Source organism: Scaptodrosophila lebanonensis, unplaced genomic scaffold, assembly GCF_003285725.1.
Source record: "Scaptodrosophila lebanonensis strain 11010-0011.00,11010-0021.00 unplaced genomic scaffold, SlebRS2 tig00000085-arrow-pilon, whole genome shotgun sequence".
Classification (NCBI taxonomy): domain Eukaryota; kingdom Metazoa; phylum Arthropoda; class Insecta; order Diptera; family Drosophilidae; genus Scaptodrosophila; species Scaptodrosophila lebanonensis.
In genome coordinates this window covers 4785504-4809274 of record NW_022060564.1, presented here as the reverse complement: position 1 = coordinate 4809274, position 23771 = coordinate 4785504, and the positions used below count along the sequence as shown (strand labels likewise).

Sequence of the window (23771 nt, the reverse complement as noted above, 5' to 3'; positions counted from 1 at the left end):
CTATGGAAATATTTGAAACTGGTTCTGTTTAAATCAAAATGCATTTGCTTGGATTAACATTTCGAATGGCAACTGCATTTTGTTTGATAAGAATTTGAAAATTTATAAATATTTGTACACATTTGTAATATTTGCTCATTTTTTCGATAGAAATAATACTCCTAAGCAACAGTGTTTCTACATTTGTTTTGTGCCTAATTAATTAATTTAACCCTAGATGGTTGTTCTTTTTTTCATAGCTGCGCTTTTTGTGGATGACTAGACTTTAGCAAAAAGTAACTTTTTTAACAAAATACTTGTGAATGTTCATGAAACTAAGTTCCTTTATTAATTCCAAGACTAAACACCTAGTTTAAGGTGTATTTGTATTTAACTATAAGTTTAATTTAAGTTATAAATATAACAGTATAATTTAAAAAAAATAAATAAAAAAAAAGTATTATGTACACAATAATAAACGTAAGTATAAATAAGTAAGTAAATAAATAAGTAAAAATAAGTAAATAATTAAATAAGTATAAATAAAAAAGTATAAATAAGTTTTTATAAAGTCTTATTTAATCTACCAAGTTGAAGCTTAGCCGCAATACAAGTATATGATGAAGATATATGTTGTTTTTGGGTATAATATTAAAAATATTAGAACTGAATGCGAAATGAATTTCATAATAAATAAAATAAAAAATTTAACAAATGAGAATTTAGTGTTTAGGGATCAAAAGAAAAGCAACAATTTGAAATCGGCCGTAGTCGTTTCGACCAAGAACAACAATCTAGGAAACCATCTAGAAAACATTGTTGTTCTTTTTAGTATTTTTTTTTTTTGGGTAATGCTAACGAAATATCTAACCCTACTTTTGCGAACATCCGTTAAACTAATTTATGGCTTTTCATAATTAAATGAACCTCTTTTTATAAAGCACTTAATTTTTTTTATTTTTGTTTTTAAGTCTTATGCTTTGCAACTAATAGTTCATGGCTTTAAAAACTTAGTACGAATAATTTGCTATCATTTCGTACCTAAATGCATAAATAGGCAGTAGTTGGCCATCGACTCAAAAGCCATAATTTGCAATCGACAAGCTTTAGTAAGTAGCTTAAAAAAATAGAACACACTACTCGTATATACTTGTACTTGTGTTTCAAACAATTTGTTGTCGTTATTTAGAAATATTTCTTGGTTATCTTCATTGATGACTGTCTGGCAGCCAATTGGCTCACAAATTTCTATGCACTTTGTAGTTGTGTTTGGGCCACAAAATGTAGTTTTCTATCATTGCAGCACATGCTTGGCAAGCATGCCGCAATTTCTCAATAATATTTTGACAAGCAATTTTGCTCTTTACTCACGAATTTTTGTACAATTTTCAGTGGAGAGCTTGTGTTGAACAATTTCTGCGTGTACGAGTATTTCCCATTTCATTTTTGTTGTTGTTGCTATCAAAAGCTGCTGCAGACCGACCCAAAACAACAATTTGTTAAAACAACTGTGACAGCTTGCATATGTCCTTTTGCCAGGACACACACGCACACACAGACAGACAGACAGAGACACACAACGGCACTCAGCATGTCTCGGCTGTGTGTGTATTTGTTTACGTTTATTGTGGCGTGCGTTGCTTAACAAACAGGAAGCAACAAATTCAGCTACTGTTTCCTGTTTGCCATTTTTGTCCTCCCCCCGTCCTGCAGCTGCTCCTCGTCTCTCGCTCCTGCCTGCCTGCCTGCTCGCTTGCTTGCTTACTGTTCAGTTTGTTGCATACTGATTTGTTGCCTTTGTGCAGCAAACCGACAAGCGGCCAACAGCGACACATGCTACAAAAGCAGCACAAGACCCTTAACCTGTGGGGCCCCACTTGAGAAAGAAATCATCGCAAGTTGAAACTACAATTTGCCACTGGGTTTTGTGGATGGCCGGGTGGGTGTTGGTGGCACATTTGGATTTCTGCTGCGCCTGCTCCCACCGGTCGACTAATTTGGTATGCACTACAGATATTTTATATTGATATCCATTTTTGCTCAGTTTTTTTTCCCCTGCCCAGCAAATACTCGACAAATGCGTGCCAAGTCCAAATGTTAAGCAACTTCAGCTTTAGTTTTCAGATTTTTCAGTCCTTAAGCTGACAGCACACACTGCACAGTGGTTGCTTGATGAAGTTGTGGTATGAGGAAAGGAGCATAAACTTGTATATAGACTAACGATATAAATAAACAACAATTTGAACAACCAGAAAAAAACCGGACTTCAAACTATTCCAAAACAAACTAATGTGCACTAAAAAGTAAAAAAAATAGTTCCGTATTCTTCTACAATAATGATATTCTTGGAGTTGTTTAAAAAAAACCGAATTAAGTTGTTGAGAGGTTTTTAAACAGAACTGGGTTTGAAAAGCAATATTTCAAATGGATATAAATCATTGTACATATCCATAGTTCGCCCTACTATACAATGAAAAAGGAATGTTAATTGAATCTGTCCAAAAACAATTTCTACTATTTGCCCTTCGGATTCCAAATTGGAAGCAGTATAGTTGGCTCACTTCTATTAATAGATCTACCATCAACGTAGAATTTGTTCAGGATTCACCCTCCTTCATAAGCTTCTTGCTAGTGATATAGATTCCCCATTCCGTCATTTGGTAGATTTGGCACATCCCTTCAGATTTACTCAGTTTTTCTAACTTTTCCCTACACGAACCGTTTCTTTTGTTCTGCTCCAATTATATATATTTTTCTGATCACATATTTGAATACGACAGATAAGACTATCTCATCACCAATAAACGTGCATCTTGATTCAAAGAATCTCTAATAAAATCTTACTCTTTTAATTACTTCACATTATGAATTATATTTTAAGTTATACTCGTACTATGTAATATCTTAAATTCTTTTGTATACGAGTATTGTAGTTTTTTTTTTGTTTTTTTTTTCAGTTTTTGAGATCTTTAGCTGAAACAGCTGAGTATTAGAATGTGATCCTACTTAGGCTTTCCTAGCTTATAAGGCTTTTTAATAACATTTAAATGATTTTCTTACGTCGACAGTTTTTGTTTGTTGAGCTTAAGCCTTATTGTCTAGGTTAAGAAATATTGCAAATAAAATGAATTTAAAGAAATAAATAAATAAAATATAGGTGTTGACATGAAAATACGATAGATAGATAAATAAATAAGTAAATAAAACCTGAACTATTCCACCTATTTTAAATGATTTAAAATTTGATAAAAAAAAACTTCAGATTGCAAATAAAACGAATTTAAAAAAAAAAATTATTGTCAACATAAAATAAATAAGTATGATAAATAAGTGAATAAAAACTGAACTTAGGAGCATGTATAGTATTTTCCACCTTTGTATAAAGGTTTCAGATTGCAAATAAAATGAATTTTAAAAAATTAATAAATAAAAAAAAGTTGTTAGCATAGAGATATGATAAATAAAAAAGTAAATAAAACCTAAGCTTAGAAGCAAGTATTTTCCACTTTTTTTTAATGATTTAAAATTTGTCAAAAACTACTGTTTGCGGCCCAGTGTGCATGTGCATTGACTGCGATCACCTTGGAGACCACTTAGCTGGCGAGTGCACCTGCAAGACATACGGCAGGCGACCCATAATTGCACACATTTGGACGTGCAAGTGCTCAGCTGAATGGACTTGTTCTACCCTTTCATTGCACGCTTGACCCAAACGCTCAAAAATACAAATAAAATACGAAAAAAATGTATGAAAGAAAAAGCAGCTCAAGCAGCAGTCAAAAGGCAAAGCAAAGGCAAAAAACTTAAGTGCTCGCCTCCTGCTTCAACAGCAGGTTGAGATTCAGCTTCAGCTACTGCTCCTGCTACTGCTCCTGTTACTGGTATTCTATACTATGTATACTCGTACTATTTTCAATAGCTGCTGCACAAACATTTGCCCAACCACTAGCCCAAGCCCTGGCCCGCCCTCTGGGGCACTCAAGCGACTGGGCACTGATTTAAATTACAATTGAGTGGCGACAATATTGTGCAAGTAGAAGAAAGAAAGCCGTCTCTTGTCCCGCCTCGCGTCTTAGCTAAGTGGCTGGCCAGCGAGTTGGGAAGGCGGCGTTTCAGGTTGTACAAGGACTTAAGTCAACAATAATTTAGCTTGTAGCCTGCACTGATGTCAAATGGCAGCGCGGGTGCCTGGAATGGCAACTTTGGATGGAAAGGGATGGGACAGGACCTGGAGTAGGGCTGGTGAGACCGGCATTTTCGCTTCACTTGCCCGCACTTCGCACTGGACAAGGACTGACATTTCCTGTCTGTCAGTTTTGTAGATGACAAAAAAAACAGGGAAGAGAAAGAGAAAAAAAGCTCTAGGTGCCATTGCCGAGTGTAAACAACTTGAAAATTAGCCGCTAATGAAGACTCGTTACGTTGCAAGGATTACGGCAGCTGCCGGAGTGGCATTGTTTGGCAGCATTGATTGTGGCAGCGGATGTTTGGCAATATTTGCTGAATTAAAAACGACACCGGAGAATGGGAACCGTAGACAATGTTTAAGTTAATTCACTTACTTTTCAGTTGAGATGGAACTAAGGAGTGTATATTCTCACAACAATTGGTGTAGCAACTCCTATTTAAGGTTACATTATTCAGTACTTTATTCTGTAAACACATAAATGTTTATAAACATTTGCGAGCTCGTTTAAGTAATAAATAAAAGACAAGCTGTCGAGTGCATGGGTTGAGGAGAAACATAGCTCAAGGAAATAACGACATGAAATAGATGATTAACAGAAAAATTAATTCAATCATATATTTTCCGCTATATAATATAAGTATAGAAGCATACACATTCAAAATAAATTTAAGAATAACTCCAATACAAGTAATTGAATGTATTGGTATTGGAGGAATAACAATTTTATCACATTAACTAATAAGAAAATGAATTCAGTAATTTAGTATCCTCCTTATAAAATCTTTAAAACAAATATAAAAGAATAAAACGACACCTGTGAAGACTGCCACAAATTGTTCTTAATAGAGTTCAAGCATAATATGTTTACTTATAATATGAAAACAATTTATAGTGAGATACATATATATAGCATGTTATACAGATGCATTTTGATGCCACACGGAAATAAGTAGACCTTGATATTTGCATATTCTAATTAAAAACCTATATAGTACCACTTATTAAATGAAGAAAAGAGTGCTGATTTAACAGTGTTCGAAATCAGACGCAGTGTAAGAAACTATTTAAAGTTCATATTGAAAGTATAAGAAACTGTTTGTAGAGTCTAGAAAACTATTTTATTAAAGTAAGCTGTGATTTTAATTAAACACTGCTGCTTATTTTATTTTATTGGGTAACCTCTAACACCTCAATCCATTTTATTACTTTCTGGAAGTTGTGGAACAGTTGCTTGTGATTATCGCTTAATGGATTACAATCAGGAACTACAATAATTATAAGTATTATTACTAAAATTACAAAATATTGATTATTTTTTTTTAATTTATTCAATCCCTCACAATATGGATTAACTTTGAGTTGTACTTTGGAACTCAACCAACAACCATTATTTTTGAGCAAAAAAGAAGAAAACTCATTAAATAATGTTATTCTTCACCTATTTTTTAACTAAATTTAAACTCCAGTTTTAATTTTGTATAGGCAAAATGTATATGTATTGTTATTAATAATTCCATCAATTTATTGATTAATACCTTCACGATATAAAATTTTTTTAATTTCAATTCTTTTAACATCATATAAAGAATTTAAAACTTTACCAGGTCCTTCAGGATCTACATATATTTTTATTTATTTATTTTCATTAAACTTTGCCAATCAATTTTGAAAATACCAAATCAGTTCTAAACTATGTTCTAAAGCATATTCTTGGAGGAGAACACTGTAAATTAATTATGATATTGCTTTATTTGAGCAATTAACTAAGTTATATAGTTAAGCAGCCGATCTGGCAGTTTTATTTTTTTACTTTTCTCTCAAACTTTCCTGCATTCCTTGCTGCTCAGAGCATTGTATTGTAAGTCTTTCTTGTAAAAAACAGACAGTCGCTAACTTGGACTAAATATACAAATTAAAACTATTTATTTAAACTAACAAGAAAGGAAATGCTACAGTCAGCTGGACTCCACCTTTAAATACCCTGTACTTTCACTTCCAATTAATTAAATAAATTTAATTTAAAAAAAAGGAAATAACATCAGAAAATAACTTAACTTGTCTTTACACGGACTAAAAAAATCTGGATAGCAAGTTAAGTACGAAATCCTTGCGAACAGACATTTGGACAGACGGACATGGCATTATCGACTCGGCTTGTCATGCTGATCAAGAATAAATACACTTTATGATATACCCCTGTACGCTTATATTTCAAGTATGTCTGAACCACATTTAGGTGCAGAGTATAAATGTTTTTCAAGCACTGCTAAATAGAAGTATTTGTTGAATTTTCACATTTTCCACTGCTGCTGAAATAGTTTTTTATATTCTTTCACACTCACTCAATTGCGCGATAGTATTTGTTCAGCCAACCGATCACTTCTTCCATTCAACGTTTGCCTTTACAGGCATTTGTTTCACTCACTATCGCACAACACTATTCAGCCACAAAACTGTTTAGCTGTGTGTGTGGGTGTGTGTGTGTGTGTGTGCAATCCCACAACCCCACCTATTCCCACCACTGGTTCACCATTTTTTTTTTTTTGCAGACGGTTGCAGCAATCAAGGCATTTCAACATTTTTTATGCGCTCGGCACACACGTATAATTTGTATTGCACTTTTTTGTTCGCTGACCGATGTGAGGCATACACACGAACATATAGTATATATACCTACCTACATACGTACTATACTATATATATAGTACACAAGTTTGTTTGTTTGTTTGTTTATCTGTTTGTCTGATTGTTCGTTTGGCTTGGCTTGGCTGTGCCGGTTTGTCGAGCTACAAAACAAAAATAGATTTATGCTTGCGGCATTTTTAAGTGACAGCAAACGAGCAAATTTTTGAGGTCCTGTCCCACCATTGTCCTGGCGGCCATGCTCAGCATTGCAGCTGACATGACAGGACATGACAACATGTGATGTCTGTCGCTGGTAATAAATCTTGAAATACTGCGGCAGCCAAGCACTGATTTGCTTTCGGCTACCATTTTTTATTATGAGTAGCTCTTGTTGTTGTTGTTGTTTCTATTATTGTTGTTGTGCTGTTCTCCTGAAGCCACAACTGAGTTGAGCCGATGCGAGTTTTAAATTGCAATTGAGCACGGTGGAGCCTTTGAAAGCCTTTTGATGCCGATAACAAGTAGAATGCAAAGCAGGAACGTTTTGTTTTTTTCTTTTTGGAATGGAACACATTTAGCAGAGCTTTTTTTGTGGGTGTGTGTGTTTTTTAAGGGTTTCAGAAATATCAATCTATATTTGTACGTGTACTTAAGTATATTCTTTCTTTCTTTCTGAAAGAACACCGAGCTGCTCTTGAAACAAAAAAGTTAAGTCCTGTTTACTTCTACAGACCTAAGCAATTTTAATAAAGATAAATAATATACTCGAAATTATGTTCGGAACAAAATATTAATAGCAACATTTTTCAAATATGTTTTAGCAGATAAAAGAATTTTAAATGTAAACTGTTGAGTCTTAAAACCATATCAACCTTTTTTAAATAAAAGTTGGCACTTGCTTAAGCTTGTCTCATTGCCTAAATATGGCGTACAACTTGGCGGCTAATATATTCTAGATATACTCTAGGGCAGTTAAGAATATTTAAGAAACTACATACGTTCAAGAATTGCAGCTGTAGCTGTTCTTGAAACAAAATATTTAAACTTGTATTCGTTTAAGGTAAGCCCTGTTCACTATTTATTTTTAAACATAAATACTGAAACTAATTTTAAAATGTGGTTGCAATTTTGCAGCAAAGAGAATATAATATTAATAGCGACTTTTTCCAAAAATGTTTTTAGTAGAAAAAATAATTTTAAATGCAATTTGTTCAGTCTTAAGATCATATCAACTCTTTTAAAACAGTAATCATTTTTTAATAGAGAAAAAAATTAAAAATGTAAAGTCGTAAAACCATATCAACACTTTTTAAGCAAAAGTCTGCACTTTGATATTTTATAACTGCTTAAGGTTGTCTTATTGGCTGGGCAGTTAAACTCTAAATATACTTTAGGGCTAGTTGAGAAAATGCAGCAACTACTTGTATATACATTTTAAATATGCAGCTGAAAACTTCCTAATGCGAGTATATCACCTGTTTGTTTAAAAAGTGCCTGAATTTTCAAGCAAGGCTCTAACAGCAATTTAGAAATTTGAGAAGAGAGAGATTTTTCATATACAAGTAGACCTGCCCTTTGTTTTACAAATACAACTCGTTATTAAGTTGTATGCTGGCAAGTGTTTGCCACATTCTCGCTCGTCTAGTGCGCTGAAATCCTTTATGCCCGTCCACTGTCCCTGCCATTTGCTTTAATCCGCCAACACGAAATAAAAATATGAGACTCGCACACATCTTCCAACACCGATCTCCACCAAAAGCAAAAACAAAATGCAAACAAAAAGGATTCGCACCCACACACACACTATTTAGAGCGTTGCGTTGGTCAACATGTAGCGAAAATAAATTGAAAATCGCTGCCGAACAACTCAATGGTTTGTATTTTTTTTGTAATCTTCCCGGGTAAGTGCAAAACCATAAAAATTTGTATGAACATTTGTTCGGTTCGGTGTGGTATGGTTCTGGTTTTGTTTTTGTTTTTGTTTTGTTTTCTGATCAATTTAAGTTTGTCTTTTGCAACAAAATTGCACAAAAGTTATTCCAGTGTTTAGTCAATATTTGTGCATGCGGACGACGCAGTATCGGGCTGCAAAGTTAGCTGCAAGCGCACTTTATCATACTCGTATATAGTACATTGACAAGCGAGTCAGTTAGTCAGGCAGTCAGTCAGTCAACATTAAAGAGCTACGGGAAAAGTCAAAGTAGAGCTGCAGGTAGGTGTGGCATTACGACGAATAGGTAGGAATAGCTATGGGATACTTTTCATTCACTTTGTTGCTACTTACAGTCCACACTGACTTTGATGCGCTTCGAAACCGTGGGTGGCACTCCATTCGATGCAATGCACAGATATGCTCCCATGTCCAGGCGAGAGATGCGCGTTATCTCAAGTGTGTCGCCCTCCCACTCGTTCACTGCAAGCACAAGGAGACAAGGGATTGTATGTGTGTGTGTGAAGAGCTACCTTTCCTTCGACTAGTATGACAGCTAAATGATTGATGCAGCACTCTCTGGCCCCATCCACTTACCTATGTGATTCTTATTGATGGCTATGCGAGAATTGTCATCACGTTTCCATTTGATAATGGGTCTTGGACTACCGCTGGCACGACATCGCAATGATATGTTGGCTCCCTCGCGCACAATCACATCGCTCGAGCTCAGCGAGTCATCAATGTTGGGCGGCACTAAATGAATGAAGAGTTGCAGTTTATTCTCAATTTAATGCACTTATACTACAGAGCTATACTATATATGACAAATAATCGAGTTATGAAAGAAGAATCGAGTGAAGAAAGCATTTCAAATAAGAAAGAACTTCAGGTAAATAAATTTCAGAGAAAATCAAATATCAACACTTGCAGTTTATTTTCAATTTAATGGACTTGTACCTTATACGATACATGTATTAACATTTATACACAGTCTATATGACAAATAATCGAGTTATGAAAGCATTTCAAATAAGAAAGAATTTCGAATTAAAAATAATTTCAAATAAGAAAGAATTTTAAATAAATGGATTTCAAAGATAATCAAAAACTTTTTATTGCTTTTCCTTGTTAGATCGACATAATGTTCGAGGAATATAAAATGTAGCTATAGAGGAAAGCACAAGCTTGTCCCAAATATGTCAGAAACTCAATCAGCCGATTAGCTGTTATATAAACCATACAACTTAGAAAGACTGTAAGAAAAGCATGTTTTTGTTGTTAAATAATAAATTGGGCTACATCCCCAATTTGTGAGTACAGATATATATACATGATCATGAAGGATTAAAGTTTTGTATAATTGCTCTAGCGCTGATGGGTAAAGCGCTTGGGTATATAGTGATATCTATTTATACAGCCATCATATTAAAAAGCCATTAATGCTCTCGGCTATTTGACTGCGAAGCAACAACAAAAAATCAGTGCTTTAATTTATTTACCATAGACTCAATGCTATCACTAAATTGTTATGCCCATAAGCCGCTTAAACAACAACAAATATAATAATAGCCGCCACAACAACAAACAGTAGTCATGAAACCCATTTAAGATTAAAAGGCTGCTTTTTGTTGTTTGCACATCATCATGAAATACGCGTCGTTTTTTGGCTTTTTGGTTGGCTCCTGCGGCTCCTGCTCCTGACTACTGAGACTGGGGAGGGGGGCGGAATTATATTGGTGTGACCAACCACATACATATATTAATAATATCTATTTCACGCTTTATTGCTGCGGTCGGCAGTGAAGCCGCCTCTCCCAACAGAGCGTTAGATTTAGTGGAAAACAATTACAGCACAGTTTTCAGCGCACGTTTAAACACATGAGAAATTACAAACAGGAAATTGAAAATCGTTAAACCACATTGCGCAATCGTGCATGGTTACAATGAAGACACAATATACTTGTATTCTGTGTTAATATTTAAATATTTAATTAACTACCAATTTAAAAATGGTAAATAAATAACACCTTCTCAATTACTCGCCAATAGCAGAGAGATTCTGCTTTTAAATGTGAAGTAGATAATCAAATATCCTTACTATTTGCATAATAATTAATAATTACACTATCTTTTTCTTCATTTAAAAATATAGTTCTTCACGGCAAGATTCTCCCAATTATTATTTGAACAACTTCATATTCTCAAATATTCTCTTATAATTATGAAACGACAATAAACTAAAAAAAAAGGCATTCGATGGCTAGAAACTGTGTGTTAGAACAACCTTCTATTATTAACTAGTATTATTTAATAATCAAATAATCTGTAAAAAAAAATTAAATAATAATGAATAATAAAAATGTTTAATGTTCGAATAAAATTAATTATATTAAAATAACATATTTAAAAGCTCGATATAATTGAATTTTTATTTGACTAGCGTAATAATTTAAAAGTAACCTAATGCGTGTAACGCTAGGAGAAGTTTTATAAATAAAAAATAAAAAAATAATAAATAAGCACCAATAAATATATGCGCTTCACAAAAACACAAAATCTATTCAAACATTTACGCTATGAAAAATTTAATAAAACAATTTAAAACATATTTGTTTTACAGCAATAAGTAATTTCTATTTAGTACTATCTATTCATATATCAATAGGCACAATTATGACTGATTGTCTGTCCCTTGTGCATTCAACAATTTAATTCAAATTTTTTGTTATTGAATTTTATTAGGAAAACATTTTTGTAAATGGTGGTCAAATTTGTTGCTTAATTTCTTTCATTGCTGGAAAAAATGAATATTTTTTAATTATAAAAACACTGCACACTCCCTTTCGCCCAATATCGCGTGCATTTTTTATAATTTGTTTGTTTACCAACGGGAAAATAATTTTGCGAGCAAAAGATTCACTGAACTGTGAGGTGGACACACACACACACACACACACATACACCAACACACTCACACACACATACACACAAATACACACAAACAGAAAAGTGAGCTTTGGTTATTTTTTCGTTTTTCGCGCAGCAAGCGGAAACCTTTTGCTTGCTTTTTCCATTTTGTTTTTACCGTTGCCCGTGTTTCAGTTGCTTAAAGGCACATTAATTATTTTTGTAATTTGGCGAGAATTTACAAAGGACTTTCGCTTGTTTTCGACTTGTCGTAAACATGGCCTAGAGCCTAGGCTATGGCCAAAGCAAAAACTGATTAGTTTTATTAAATTTGCGCCTAATCTTCTCCCCAGTCTCCCTCTCTCTCACTCTCTTAGCTCTTTTTACTCACCCACAACATTTAGGTAACCGAATTGCGTTTTCGCTGTCACTGTATTGATCTGACACATATAGCGTCCTTTGTCCTCCTCGTGCACATTATTTATGTGCAGGTACCAGGTGCGATGGCGGTCGTGCTTGTCGTGCGTGACACTAATGCGTGGGTTGCGCGTTATCACGTGATTGTGCACCGTCAATATGGCCGATTGTTCAAAGTGCATCCAAGCCACCTGCAAAGAGAAACGAGTGCATCATGTAATTACAATCCTTAAGCCAAATTATTAAATTATCAATTCTTTTTTTGTTGCTAATTTGAGATTTGTAGGACTTAATTGAGTTTGATGATTTAAGCAGCTATTTAAGACATTTTTTTGATCTTTTTCACGACCTTGTCAGTCAACACAGAACTCTACAATAATTATGAAGCTCATTCCAACTGAAAGTTGTGCAGATTTGTGATATTTTCACACATTTGCCACCAACTGCCTTCTTCTATCTTAGAATAGATTATAAATACTGATAGGCTTCTAATATAACCAACAAATTCTACTTAAAAGCCTTGACATTTATCTTAAAATAGCGATAAAGTTTTCCACATTTTTAATGCATTTAATTTGTTCTAGCTATCAACCTACCTAACTACCTATCTAAATTATCCTAGTTCCATTGCTTATCAAACATCTCAGCTAATCAAACACACCTGAATATTTGTTTGCAAAACACGCGTGTGGTGTACTAACTTTTACAAAATATTTAATAACCTTTAACACCGTAAAGGAAGTGAAAATATAAAAAAGCGTAGTTGGTTTTTCCAATGCACACGTGCACGGGTAGCAATTTCACAGCTCATAGCCAAAAAAAGGAAGAAAAAAAAAGAAAGGAGGAGCAGTAACAGGAAGCTCTAACAGGAGTGGTGGCCATGTTCGCAAAAAGTGGAAGCAAGAAAATTGCATCATAGTGTCGCATATAAAAATAAACGCAGTGCTGCTGCAAGTGTGTGTGTGTGTGTGAGTGTGTGTGGGTGTGTGTGTGTGAGTGTGAAATGTGCCATTCCTGGTTTTCACTGATAGACATGGAAAACATACCATACGTACGCACATCCATGACTGTATTGTAAGTTTCCTGAAACAGAAACCCAGAACGGGCAACTAGAGCTGTGTCTATTTCAGCTTGCCAATACAAGTAGATTGGTTTCATATTTGTTCGCTAACAAAATGTATACTTAAATTAGAGGTAAATCATTAATGAATTGGCATAATAAACTCTGCTAATTCACAATTTTTAAAACAGTTTGATTGAAATATTAATTGTTAGACGAATAGAAAACTAAAACACATTTCTCAAACGCATTGAAAATACTTCATCCTGTCCAATTTATTTTTACCTCTTGGCTAAAAAAAAATTAATTTACCATTTTTATGACATTTTGATTGAAATATTTATTTATATTTATTTATAATGTATCAAACAAATTTCTAAAACAAGTTTAAGAAACTTCATCTTGTCTAATTTATTTTTACATCTTGGCTAAAAAAATGTACCTAAATCATTAATCAATCATCATGTCTACTAATTAATCATTTTTATGACATTTTGATTGAAATACAAATATTTATAATAACAAGGATAGAGCAGCTAGTGTATCAAACAAATTTGTCAGATGAGTTCTAAAAACTTCAAATAACGTCTACCTTAGAAACCCACAAAGAAGGACTAGAGCTGTGCAGTCTATTTCAGCTTGCCAATACAAGTAGATTGGTTTCATATTTGTTCAGTAACAAAATGTACCTATATTAGGGCTTAATCATTACCCAATTAAGATATTTTGTTTGAAATATTAATAGTTACACGAATAGACCAGCTAATGTTCTAACAAAAATGTCTCAAACGAGTTTAAAAACTTTATCCTGTACCAATTTTAGTAACTCTTACATATCAAGCCATTGCAATAATAGTTTGAAATAAAGTCTATCTTAGGGGCTATCTTATTAGTGCTAAATTATAATCAACGGCTTATTTCGGCAACTAAAATACTCTTTTAAGATTAGTACCGTATTGCGCATTTCATTAATCTAAAATTCTGTTTAACAATGTTTCAATATTTTTCGTTGTTGAGTTTCAAATACATAAATAAATAAATAATCAATTCTACTAATTCTCCATTTTGAAAACAGTTTGATTCAAATATTAATTGTAATACGAATAGAGTAACTAATTACCAAACAAATTTCTCAAACGAGAAAAAACTTTATTCTTCACCATTTTTTATTGTTAACTCTTATTTATGGAGCCATTGCAATAATAGTTCAAAATATCTTCATTTAAATCTAAACGACTATTTTAAATGGTTTGCTTTCTCTTCTTTGATATTGACAAAAAGTTTGCTCTTACATTCTGAACTGGCTCCAATCAAAGCTAAGCGACTTCAATCCGTTTGGATGTGGAGTTATTTACCTTTAACCACATATTCAGCTACTTAGCCATGCCATCAGCTAAAGCGACTGCCTTGATCTTTACTCCTGCGCCGTTTCCATATTTCCCATCTCTAGCTCTATCCGCATTGTTATTTGCCATTTTATTTACTGGATGCCATGCACGTTTTCCATTCCTGCTGCATTGGCAGGACACGTGCTTCTGTGTGTGCGTGTGTGTGTATGGATTCCTTGTCGTCACCTAAGTCGCCATTTTCTTGTTACTCTCATTTACACCTCAATTTGATTCTATTTCCTGGCATGCCAAGCCAAAATACTTGCAGTAAAAGGCAAGCTGAGCTATCCAGGTGCGATACTTGGATGTAGAAGCGCTTCTAAAAAGGCGCTGTCTGAGTCTTTACTTCAGTCTGTTCGAACGTCCCTCAGTCAGTCAGTCAGTCAGGCAGGCAGACAGGCAGGCAAGGAGTCTTGAGTCGGTTATCCTCTCTGCTACTTCAGTGAACTTTTGAGTGTGCGATAATGATGCTGGGCGCGCAGTGTTGCATCAATTTAAAGCTTTTGATATTCATAGCCATAGCCACCTTTTCATTTTCATGGTAATGATGTTTTTAAATTTGAAACGAATCGCTGGCTTACTGAGCTACTTGGCCTGATCTTCGACATCAAATGCGATTGCGAACCATTTTTTTATAACCAATTTATATAAATTGAAGCATATTTGGCTTGCATTGCGTATACGTAATTTTCTGCATTTAATAAGCTTTTTTTTGCACCACGCTCGCAATTATCTGGGACAACCTTGCAGCAGTGCTTTTTTTTTGCTCGCTTATCTAATCCTTTCAATACGTTTTTCTGCACCGTAATCAAATCATTAGCACTCATTACGCTGATTTCTTACAAGCTGCTTAATTAATAAATCATCCGTTTCCCTAACTCCCTCCCTTCCTTTCCTGCCAATAGCAAATCGAGCGAATGCCACAAAAACTGCTAATGATGCATAAAGTTGGGTGTTAAGCGGTGCATGTTTTTTCTCTTCTGATTGAATTTTTAAGCTTCATTAAATAGTATATGTATATTGCGGTAGAGTTTTTCTAGCACTGATATATTAAATGCTATTCTATGATGGTTGGCGAAAAATTAGCAGTGAAAGTGCATTGAATATTTAGGTTTTTATTTTTGAACTAGGGAGAAATAGGAACCGGAAATGTATAGCAACGACATTGTAAATTCTTAAGTTTTATAAAATTATTTAAATTAATATTAGGTCTGGAATTAAAACGAATTTAAATTTATTAAATTATATCACTATATATGCCTTAATCGCCGGCTACTCATTAGAATGTGAGCATTGCTCGTGCTTTGGAAAATAGTACCAACTGAAAGAAATGACAGAAGAATATATAGACTTCTTGAAGTTGGTTGCCATGGCAGACAAGATCTTCCTAGAACATCTGAGTATGATTGGCTGATGCCACCAATATAGAGATTTCAATTTAAATTTGCATTTCAGTACAAATAGCAAACCATATTTGGTTATTAATTCACAAGCAATACGAATGTACTACAAGGAATAATTAATTTGCGATTACTGCATTGCCTAGGCATAATTATATTTAAGCAACCCTGCTAATAAGATTTACTGACAGTTTGAAAATTTGAATTAAATAAATATTTACATATGTTACATAGCCTTAAACAGAGATATAAGCTGCGACTGTTTTAAAGACATTTAAGATCAAATCAGTTCAATTAGTTTAAATTAAATTTAAAAAATATAGTGTTCTTTTCTTTAAAGAAGTCCTCTCAGCACTAAACAATTAAAAATACAAAATCGAGGAAGTATAATAGGTGAAAATTTACCTTATAAGAGCCAAGATTTTTGACCGAACAACCCAATTTGACATTACGTCCAGCAGGTACAGTTACATTTTCGATGTATTCGGTAAATTCGGGTTCTTCAACAATAGCTGCAAATAAATAAACAAATAACTGATGAACAAAAATGCCACAATTTGGTGTTAGAATCAAATATTTATTACTAATATTTACTTAACTTAGTTAATGCTGCAGCCATAACACACACGTTCTGCTCCAACAATAATTACTAATTTGCATAAACAAAAAACCATAGAAATCAATTATGCGCTACATGCAAAATTAAATATTAAAAAAACAAAACAAATCAAGAGTGACTTTATAAAACTTTTGGGCAAAATGGCAAAGGCGAAATAATTATTTCATTGATTTTATGTAATGCATAATACTTGTAAATACAAAAAGGGCCATTTCCGTGTAAAAAACACATGTATTGCAAAAACAAAAATGAAATGCAATTAACATGCATATTGACGCATCTACGCACACATACTCGCACACACACACACATTTCGATGTTTGCTTTAAAAATCAACAAGTTACAAAAAATCGCACAAGTACCCGTAATATTATCGTTGCTTTTTGTTTTTGTTCGGCTCCGAACATTGTTGGCCGCCCACCCGCTGCTGCGTTCATTCAATTTTTAATGACCATAAAATATATTAAATTACCATAAAAGCAGGACGAAAGTGTCCGTATAGTACACGAGTATATACGAGTATATATACATACTTGTATGTATAGGTAAGTGCGCATTTGACTTACGTCAGTTTTAATAACGCGCAGAAAGAGAAGCACAGCGGAAATTGTTTTTATTTTTTATTGCAATGACATAATGCTGCGAAAGAATGGTTGCAGAGATGTCTGGTAATCCGATTCGACAGAACATGCCATATTTTGAGTTTGATGAGTGGAAAATATAATTTCTGTTGCAATTATTTCGTTAGCATTGTCGATGCTTTCACCGCCTGTTTCAACATAATTCCTTTGGCCGTGTGCCAACCTAAGAAATCAAGTTATGTTTTTTAATTAAAACTATTTTTGTATGAACTTAAAAAAAATCATGTTTAAAGTGTTAAAGTCTTTTGGCCGTGTGCCAACATAAGAAATCCATTTATGTTTTCTAATTAAATATATTTCTGTAAAGTGTGTTTTAAAAATGTAATATTCTATTTGATGGATTAATTGAATTAAATGCTCTGTTATATTAAAGGAAACTTAACTCTAACTAGCTTAAACACTTCAGAATTGAGACTTTTGAGATAATATAGACTACAGTTGTACAGTTATCGATTATCGTTAACATCCATTATTTTATTTAAACTTAAGATAAAGAGTATATAGGTTTTTAAAGGATAACGAATAAAGCAATCCAACGGGGAATTTAAAAATATTTGTCCGATCAAGCATTAGGGTCCTTAAACTAGATTCAACTTAGATATATTTTATAAATAAATAATTTGATTAAAACGCTTTAAACAGCGATTGCTGCTTAGAGCATTTCAGTAGAATGTAGAAATTGTTCATTTAATAATAAAGCGTTGTTTAAATATTTCATTTATTTTGGTTCTAAATATCCGCCCACATATTCCTGAACATAACCCTCACATGTTCATATCAAACAAGGCACCTATATCAACAATATGACATCCCTTTACAGTCAGTCGTTAGCCACGAGTCGTTAACAGCAGTCGTCGGGACTGAGTCATCAGCAGCAGCAAGTCATTTGAGAACCACATCAGAGGTCCTGTCGTATTCAGTAACCGTCTGACATTTCAGCTGTCCATAGAAGTAGCAATAAGTCGACGTCTAACTTGAATATCCAGTGTTAGCTTACACCATTGTATTACTTGCGTTAAAATTCAACTCTTCTTTAAACTCTTCTATTCATTATATTATTGATCGTTTTAAATACAACAACAAATGATAAAAAATGTGTTATTTGTACTTACAACCAAATTATTGATTATGGACTGAAATTTATTGATATGTTGCCAAATAAAATAAAAATACTCAGCTGTTTTTTAGAGGTTTACAATTGTCTACAATGAAGTCGTGCGTAGCACAAACACTTATATTTACAACTTATATCACTATAGTACTTGCTGAGAAGTGAAATAAATAAATGATTGCGATAAATTATTGCCTTTACGTTACATTAATTAAAATGTATCAAAACATGTTAATGCTGTAATTAATTTTTGTATACACATGTAACTAAAATGCAGCTAAGGTCTAAAAGGAGATGAAATTATTTCAAGTTTCTAAATAAAATGAAATTAGTTCAAGTTTAACATTTTACTTGCATTTCATATAGGATTTTGTGAATTATAGGAATTGCTTTGCATTAAATTAAATTATGCTGATCGATTCATGGAAACTCAAATTTCCATTTACGAATAAGCAAACCAAGCACTACGTTGCAGTTCCCAAGCGCCTGCAACTATGCAACAGCCTTGGCTTTAGCCTAATTAGCTATTTATGATGAGTACGTCACGAGGATCCCGGCAGGCATATGCACTAATGCACATATGTATTTATGTGTAATGTGTAATATATGCCTATTATATGGATTGCCCAATGTACATAAGCCCATTAAACTCGACCATGAAAGTAGCCGCTGGCTAGCGCGAAATTTCGGTCGTAGGAGGACTCGCATGTAAACAAGAAGAATGCATCGAATAATTTGCTGTGTATATATGTGTTAGTAGAGGAAGTTTGTGTTAACGGTTCGTTTCGGTAAATAGCCTGTAACTTATAGGCAGAAGGTGAGAGTTAATCACCACTATTATGCCAAATTTTATAAACTATAAATTAATCTCATTTTATAAACTAAAATAGGTTTTGGGGAAATACATTTAAATATTAGCTTTATCATTAAATAAATAAAGCGTTTATAATCCCATGCATTTAATATGTGTAAAAGCCATACTAAAGCCGTAAAATATTTAAAGTAATGTAAGAAGTAAGGACCAAGGCATAAGAATCGACTAATTGGTATACAAAAATTATATAATAATATTTATAATAATATTCACTACAGCTAAAAAATATATAAAAGAAAACTATAAAATTAATAAATAAAATATTTAATGTCAAATAGAACAAAATTAAATTTGTTATACAATTAAATTGAATAAAATTAAATGACTAAAAGGAATCTGGCAATATTAAATAAATAAATATTGTTAGTCTAATAGAATATATACTCTTAAAAGCATTCTAATAGCTTTAGTTTTATGACAGAGAAGGCAAATGATCATTACAGCTAAGAAAAGTATTTAAAAAAAAAACAATAAAATGAATAATTGTAATGTTTAATGTCAAATAAATTAGTTATTAAATTAAATTGAATAAAATTAAATGGCTAAAAGGAATCTGGCAATATTAAATAAATAAATATTTTTAGATTTTATAGTCCACTAGAATACATACATACTTTTAAATATATTATAATAGCTTTAGTTTTAAGAAAGAGAAGGCAAATTCTTATTCCAGTGCTACTATTTGTTGAGCCTTTGTTGCTTTATTGGCAACTTTAAAAAGTCGATGCATCAGAAACATAAATGACATAAATGCTTTGCATTCCTAATTAATGAACGTTAAATGCGAGCTCAAATGTTGTCTATTTTTATACTAGTATATTCTCATATACATTTGCAAAGAAACAAAAGCGAGGACCAAAACAGGTGCCAGAAGACGAAAAAAAAAAAATAAAATTGGGCGCACAGAGCTGCAACTCAAGCGTAAATCTTTCATAGGAAATTTTCTGCATAATCATGGGATTTCAGGCAGCTGCAATTTTCGCGCCACAGAGCACGCGTCTGCATATAAATGCTGACTGCCTGCCTGCTTCCTGACAACAACAACAACAACAGAAACATTGCTGGCAAGGACAGCAAAAAAGGCTGACAATGATACATATTGGCTAACGGCAATTGGCACGACACTGCAGTTGACATGCCAGAAACTGTTGCAGAGGGCGGTGGGGAGGGGGGATGCTGTGGTTGCTGCCGCTTTCTATGTGCATGTTGTAGTTGTTTTTGTTGTTGTGGTTGTTGTTGTTGCCATCGCCTGTTGCCCAACGACATAAATTGCGTCTGTCTGGATAAATTTCGCGCACAGTTAAGCGATGCTCAGCTATTGTCAATGCTTGTCCTGTTGTTGTTGTTGTTATTGTCATTTCTTTTTTTTTCAGTTACTATTGTTGTTGTTATTATTGCTGTTGCACCTGAGAACAATGACAGTTGGCTCGTGTAGATTGTCGGTTTTCAGTCTACATTTACACAAAAGGGCATAATAACTTTGTCACGATGTTGGCGATGCATCGAACAGAAAAGCTCCACAAACCATATGAGGACATTTTTAGTTTGTTTTGCTGCAACTAACTAATTATGCGATTAACTTATTATTCGAACATTTAAACAAAGGCCCAAAATAGTCTGAGTAGAAAGTCTAAATTTCTATTAATTTAATGCGTTGATTGTTAATGCTCCAGTCAGATGCTACTTATTAATTGGTTTTCTTGCTCATTGTCCTTTTCTTAACTCTCTCTACGTTTAAGTCGCTTCATTAACAGAGCTTCGTTAACAGATTTTCATTAACAGAGTTTCATTAACAGAGGTACTGCATAACAGGGCTACAGTATAACAGAGCTACTGTATTAGATCCTAGCAATCCATTGCTGTAGAATTCATATTTTTATAGCCTGTACCCAAAGGGTGAAAGGCTATACTAGTTTTGTGCGCATGTATGTAACACACAGAAGGAGGCGTGGCAGACCCCACAAAGTATATATATTCTTGATCAGGATGAGAAGCCGAGTCGATATAGCCTTGTCCGTCCGTCCGTCTGTCCGTCTGTCCGTCTGTCTGTCCGTCTGTCCGTCTGCCCGTATGAACGCAAGGATCTCAGAAAGTATAAGAGCTAGAATAACCAAACTTGGTTTCCATATTCTCCTAAGACCGAGAAAGTACGAGTTTGAGTTTTTTTTCGATGCACCCCCCCACTCCCCCGCAATTCGTGTTTTTTCTTATAACTTCCGTAATTCTCGGAATTTTGAAATCAATTTTGGTAGGTACATCCAGTTAGTACTAATGTGTCCGTGTGACAAATTTCATCATGATAGGTCAATTCTGAAGAAAGTTATAGCCATAAGTAAAATCGCTGCTCATGCGCTGCCTCTGTCGGCAGCGCTGCCCGCAGCTGTTGTTGTTGTTGCTGCTTTGGTTCAACTTTGTGCTGCATACATACACGCATATAAACACGCATAGGTACGTGATGTAAATGTATGCTGTTAAAACTGAACATAAACATGTATTCTCATTTAATTTAATTAATAAATTCATTAATTTTTTTTAATAATTTAATTTTTTTTAAAAAATTTTTTTTTTTTTAATTTTTCTTTTTTGTGGAGAGTACAGGCTATTTTACTGTCGGGCTTGCTCGACTGTAGCGTTCTATCTTGTTTACCATAATATCTATAAAAGTGGTCTAAAAATTTGCTTGAAGACTCTTAGTCTTTTTAATTATTTTAGGGACCTTTAATAAAGTATACTTTCTGATTATTTATGTCTTTTTTCCACATAGTACGGGGAATTGTGCCGATGCGGCTTTCTAAAAGAAACTCTAGTATTCATAAGTATTACAAAAGAATTAAAAAACTTCCTTTTCGTATTATCGATGTATTGGGTATTCTTGTTTATTGCATTCGTTGATTACAGAAATGGCTCTACTAGGCAGCTACTATAGTTAGTAATGCGGAGTTTTCAATGCGATGCCAAACAAGAAAAGTTTCCAATTATCGACTGCATCGCAAATATTAAGAAGCTTCTCTCGATTAGCAAAAATCTAGTATAACTATAAATTTTAGTAATGAATAGAACGTAAGGCGTCTGATAGACCGAACTATAATTAAGACATTTTCTTGGACATCAAGATTTGAAAATATCAACTGCATCGCAAATATTGAGAAGCTTTCAAGAATCTAGTCAAACTTTAATCAAGAAGAAGGTACAAACTCTGGATTTGGATAGTGTATGTAATCATCGTTATTCGGTCATCAAGATTTGAAATTATCGACTGCATCGCAAATACTATTTAGAAGCTTCCAAGAATTTAGTCAAATTTTAATAAAAAACATGATCCAAACTCTGATTTAAGCATTAGCTTGGATAGTGTATGCAATCATCGTTGTGCGAACATCAAGATTTTCGCTTCTGTCTGTCGGCTTTCAATTTTTGGCAAAAAGTCGTGTATCACTTGTGGCCCGAAGGGCCGTTGTGGCAGCTGCCATAACTTTATATGGAAGTGCCCTTAGCTGTGGCGACAATCTGAATATTATTGATGGCATCACTTGGCGTGCTCGCGCACTTTCTTAGCCAGCGGGCATGTTATATACGAGTATATATATATATATATATTGGATATTAAACACAGCCTCAAAGCTTTTTGGGAATTTACTTAAAACATTATTTTCGAGGCATACTCACTATTTAAATTCGACATTGGCACATTGGCGACACCGCCGGCCACAATCACGCCATTGCTGCCAACCACCGTGTTGCCACCGCTGCCACCGCCGCCGCCACCACTCCCTCCAACTGCCCCTCCACCACTGCTGCTTGATGATGTTGCTCCTTCATTTGATGTTGCCGTTTTGCTGCCACTTGCATGTTTGCCGCCACTCCCCAAGCTGCCGTTCAGGATTTGCGGCAGGATGATCTTGTTGGTGGAGTCCCCCGCCGTTGCCGTAAGCATTAGGAGGGCCCCAATTAGATGCCAAGATGGCAGCAACATCAACTCGCCGTTAGTTTGCCACTGCTAGACAGCTCCAATGGCGTCTTGGTCTGGCCAAAGTGCATTATTCCGTGGCAGGCTGCCCTCGGGATACACTATACGTATGTATGTTTGAACGTTTGTATGTGTGTGTGAGTTCGAGCTCAGTTTGTGTTGCGTTGTTGGTTACTCGTCGATTTCTGGATGCGATTCTTTTTCTCTTTCTGTTCTGGCGCTACTTATGCATTAATTTTGCAATTCGCAGAGTATTTTGTTTTAGTTTTTCAGCTCTTGGCAGTGTTCTTTGTTTAACGTTTGCATTAAATAGTTTAGCAGAGTTATTTTCAATGTCTCTGCGCAACACCTTTAAATGTTTAAGTATTGCATTTTCTTGTTTAAGCAACCACCATTTCATTTTTAATAATAATTGCAATAACCACTATTTAATTATCAAGGTTTATGATATTGTTGAAAAAATTACATAGCAAATATTTATTATAATTAACTGAATGAGAGAAACTATTTATATTGTTCAGAAATATTGCAGGCAACTCTTTTCCCACATAATTCAGTTTAATTCAGTAAATATAGAATAATATAGAATTGAGAGATATGTCACTCTTATGAAATGGATGCTACGAAAATGCAGGAATTAAATTCCCTTAAATTTTTTAAT

General features: G+C 33.9%; 1 protein-coding gene across 1 annotated transcript in view; it reads right to left on the bottom strand.

The window, feature by feature from the left end:
• LOC115626588 (lachesin) overlaps positions 1 to 23077 on the bottom strand; it is a 32969-nt gene extending 9892 nt beyond the window's left edge. The window contains exons 1-5 of the mRNA XM_030521970.1: positions 22933 to 23077; positions 16304 to 16410; positions 12025 to 12241; positions 9321 to 9479; positions 9078 to 9206 (exon numbers count right to left, since the gene is read on the bottom strand). Coding sequence (XP_030377830.1) covers positions 9078 to 9206; positions 9321 to 9479; positions 12025 to 12241; positions 16304 to 16410; positions 22933 to 23077 — 757 coding nt within the window. The remainder of the gene's footprint in view (positions 1 to 9077; positions 9207 to 9320; positions 9480 to 12024; positions 12242 to 16303; positions 16411 to 22932) is intronic.
• Positions 23078 to 23771: the final 694 nt, after the last annotated feature.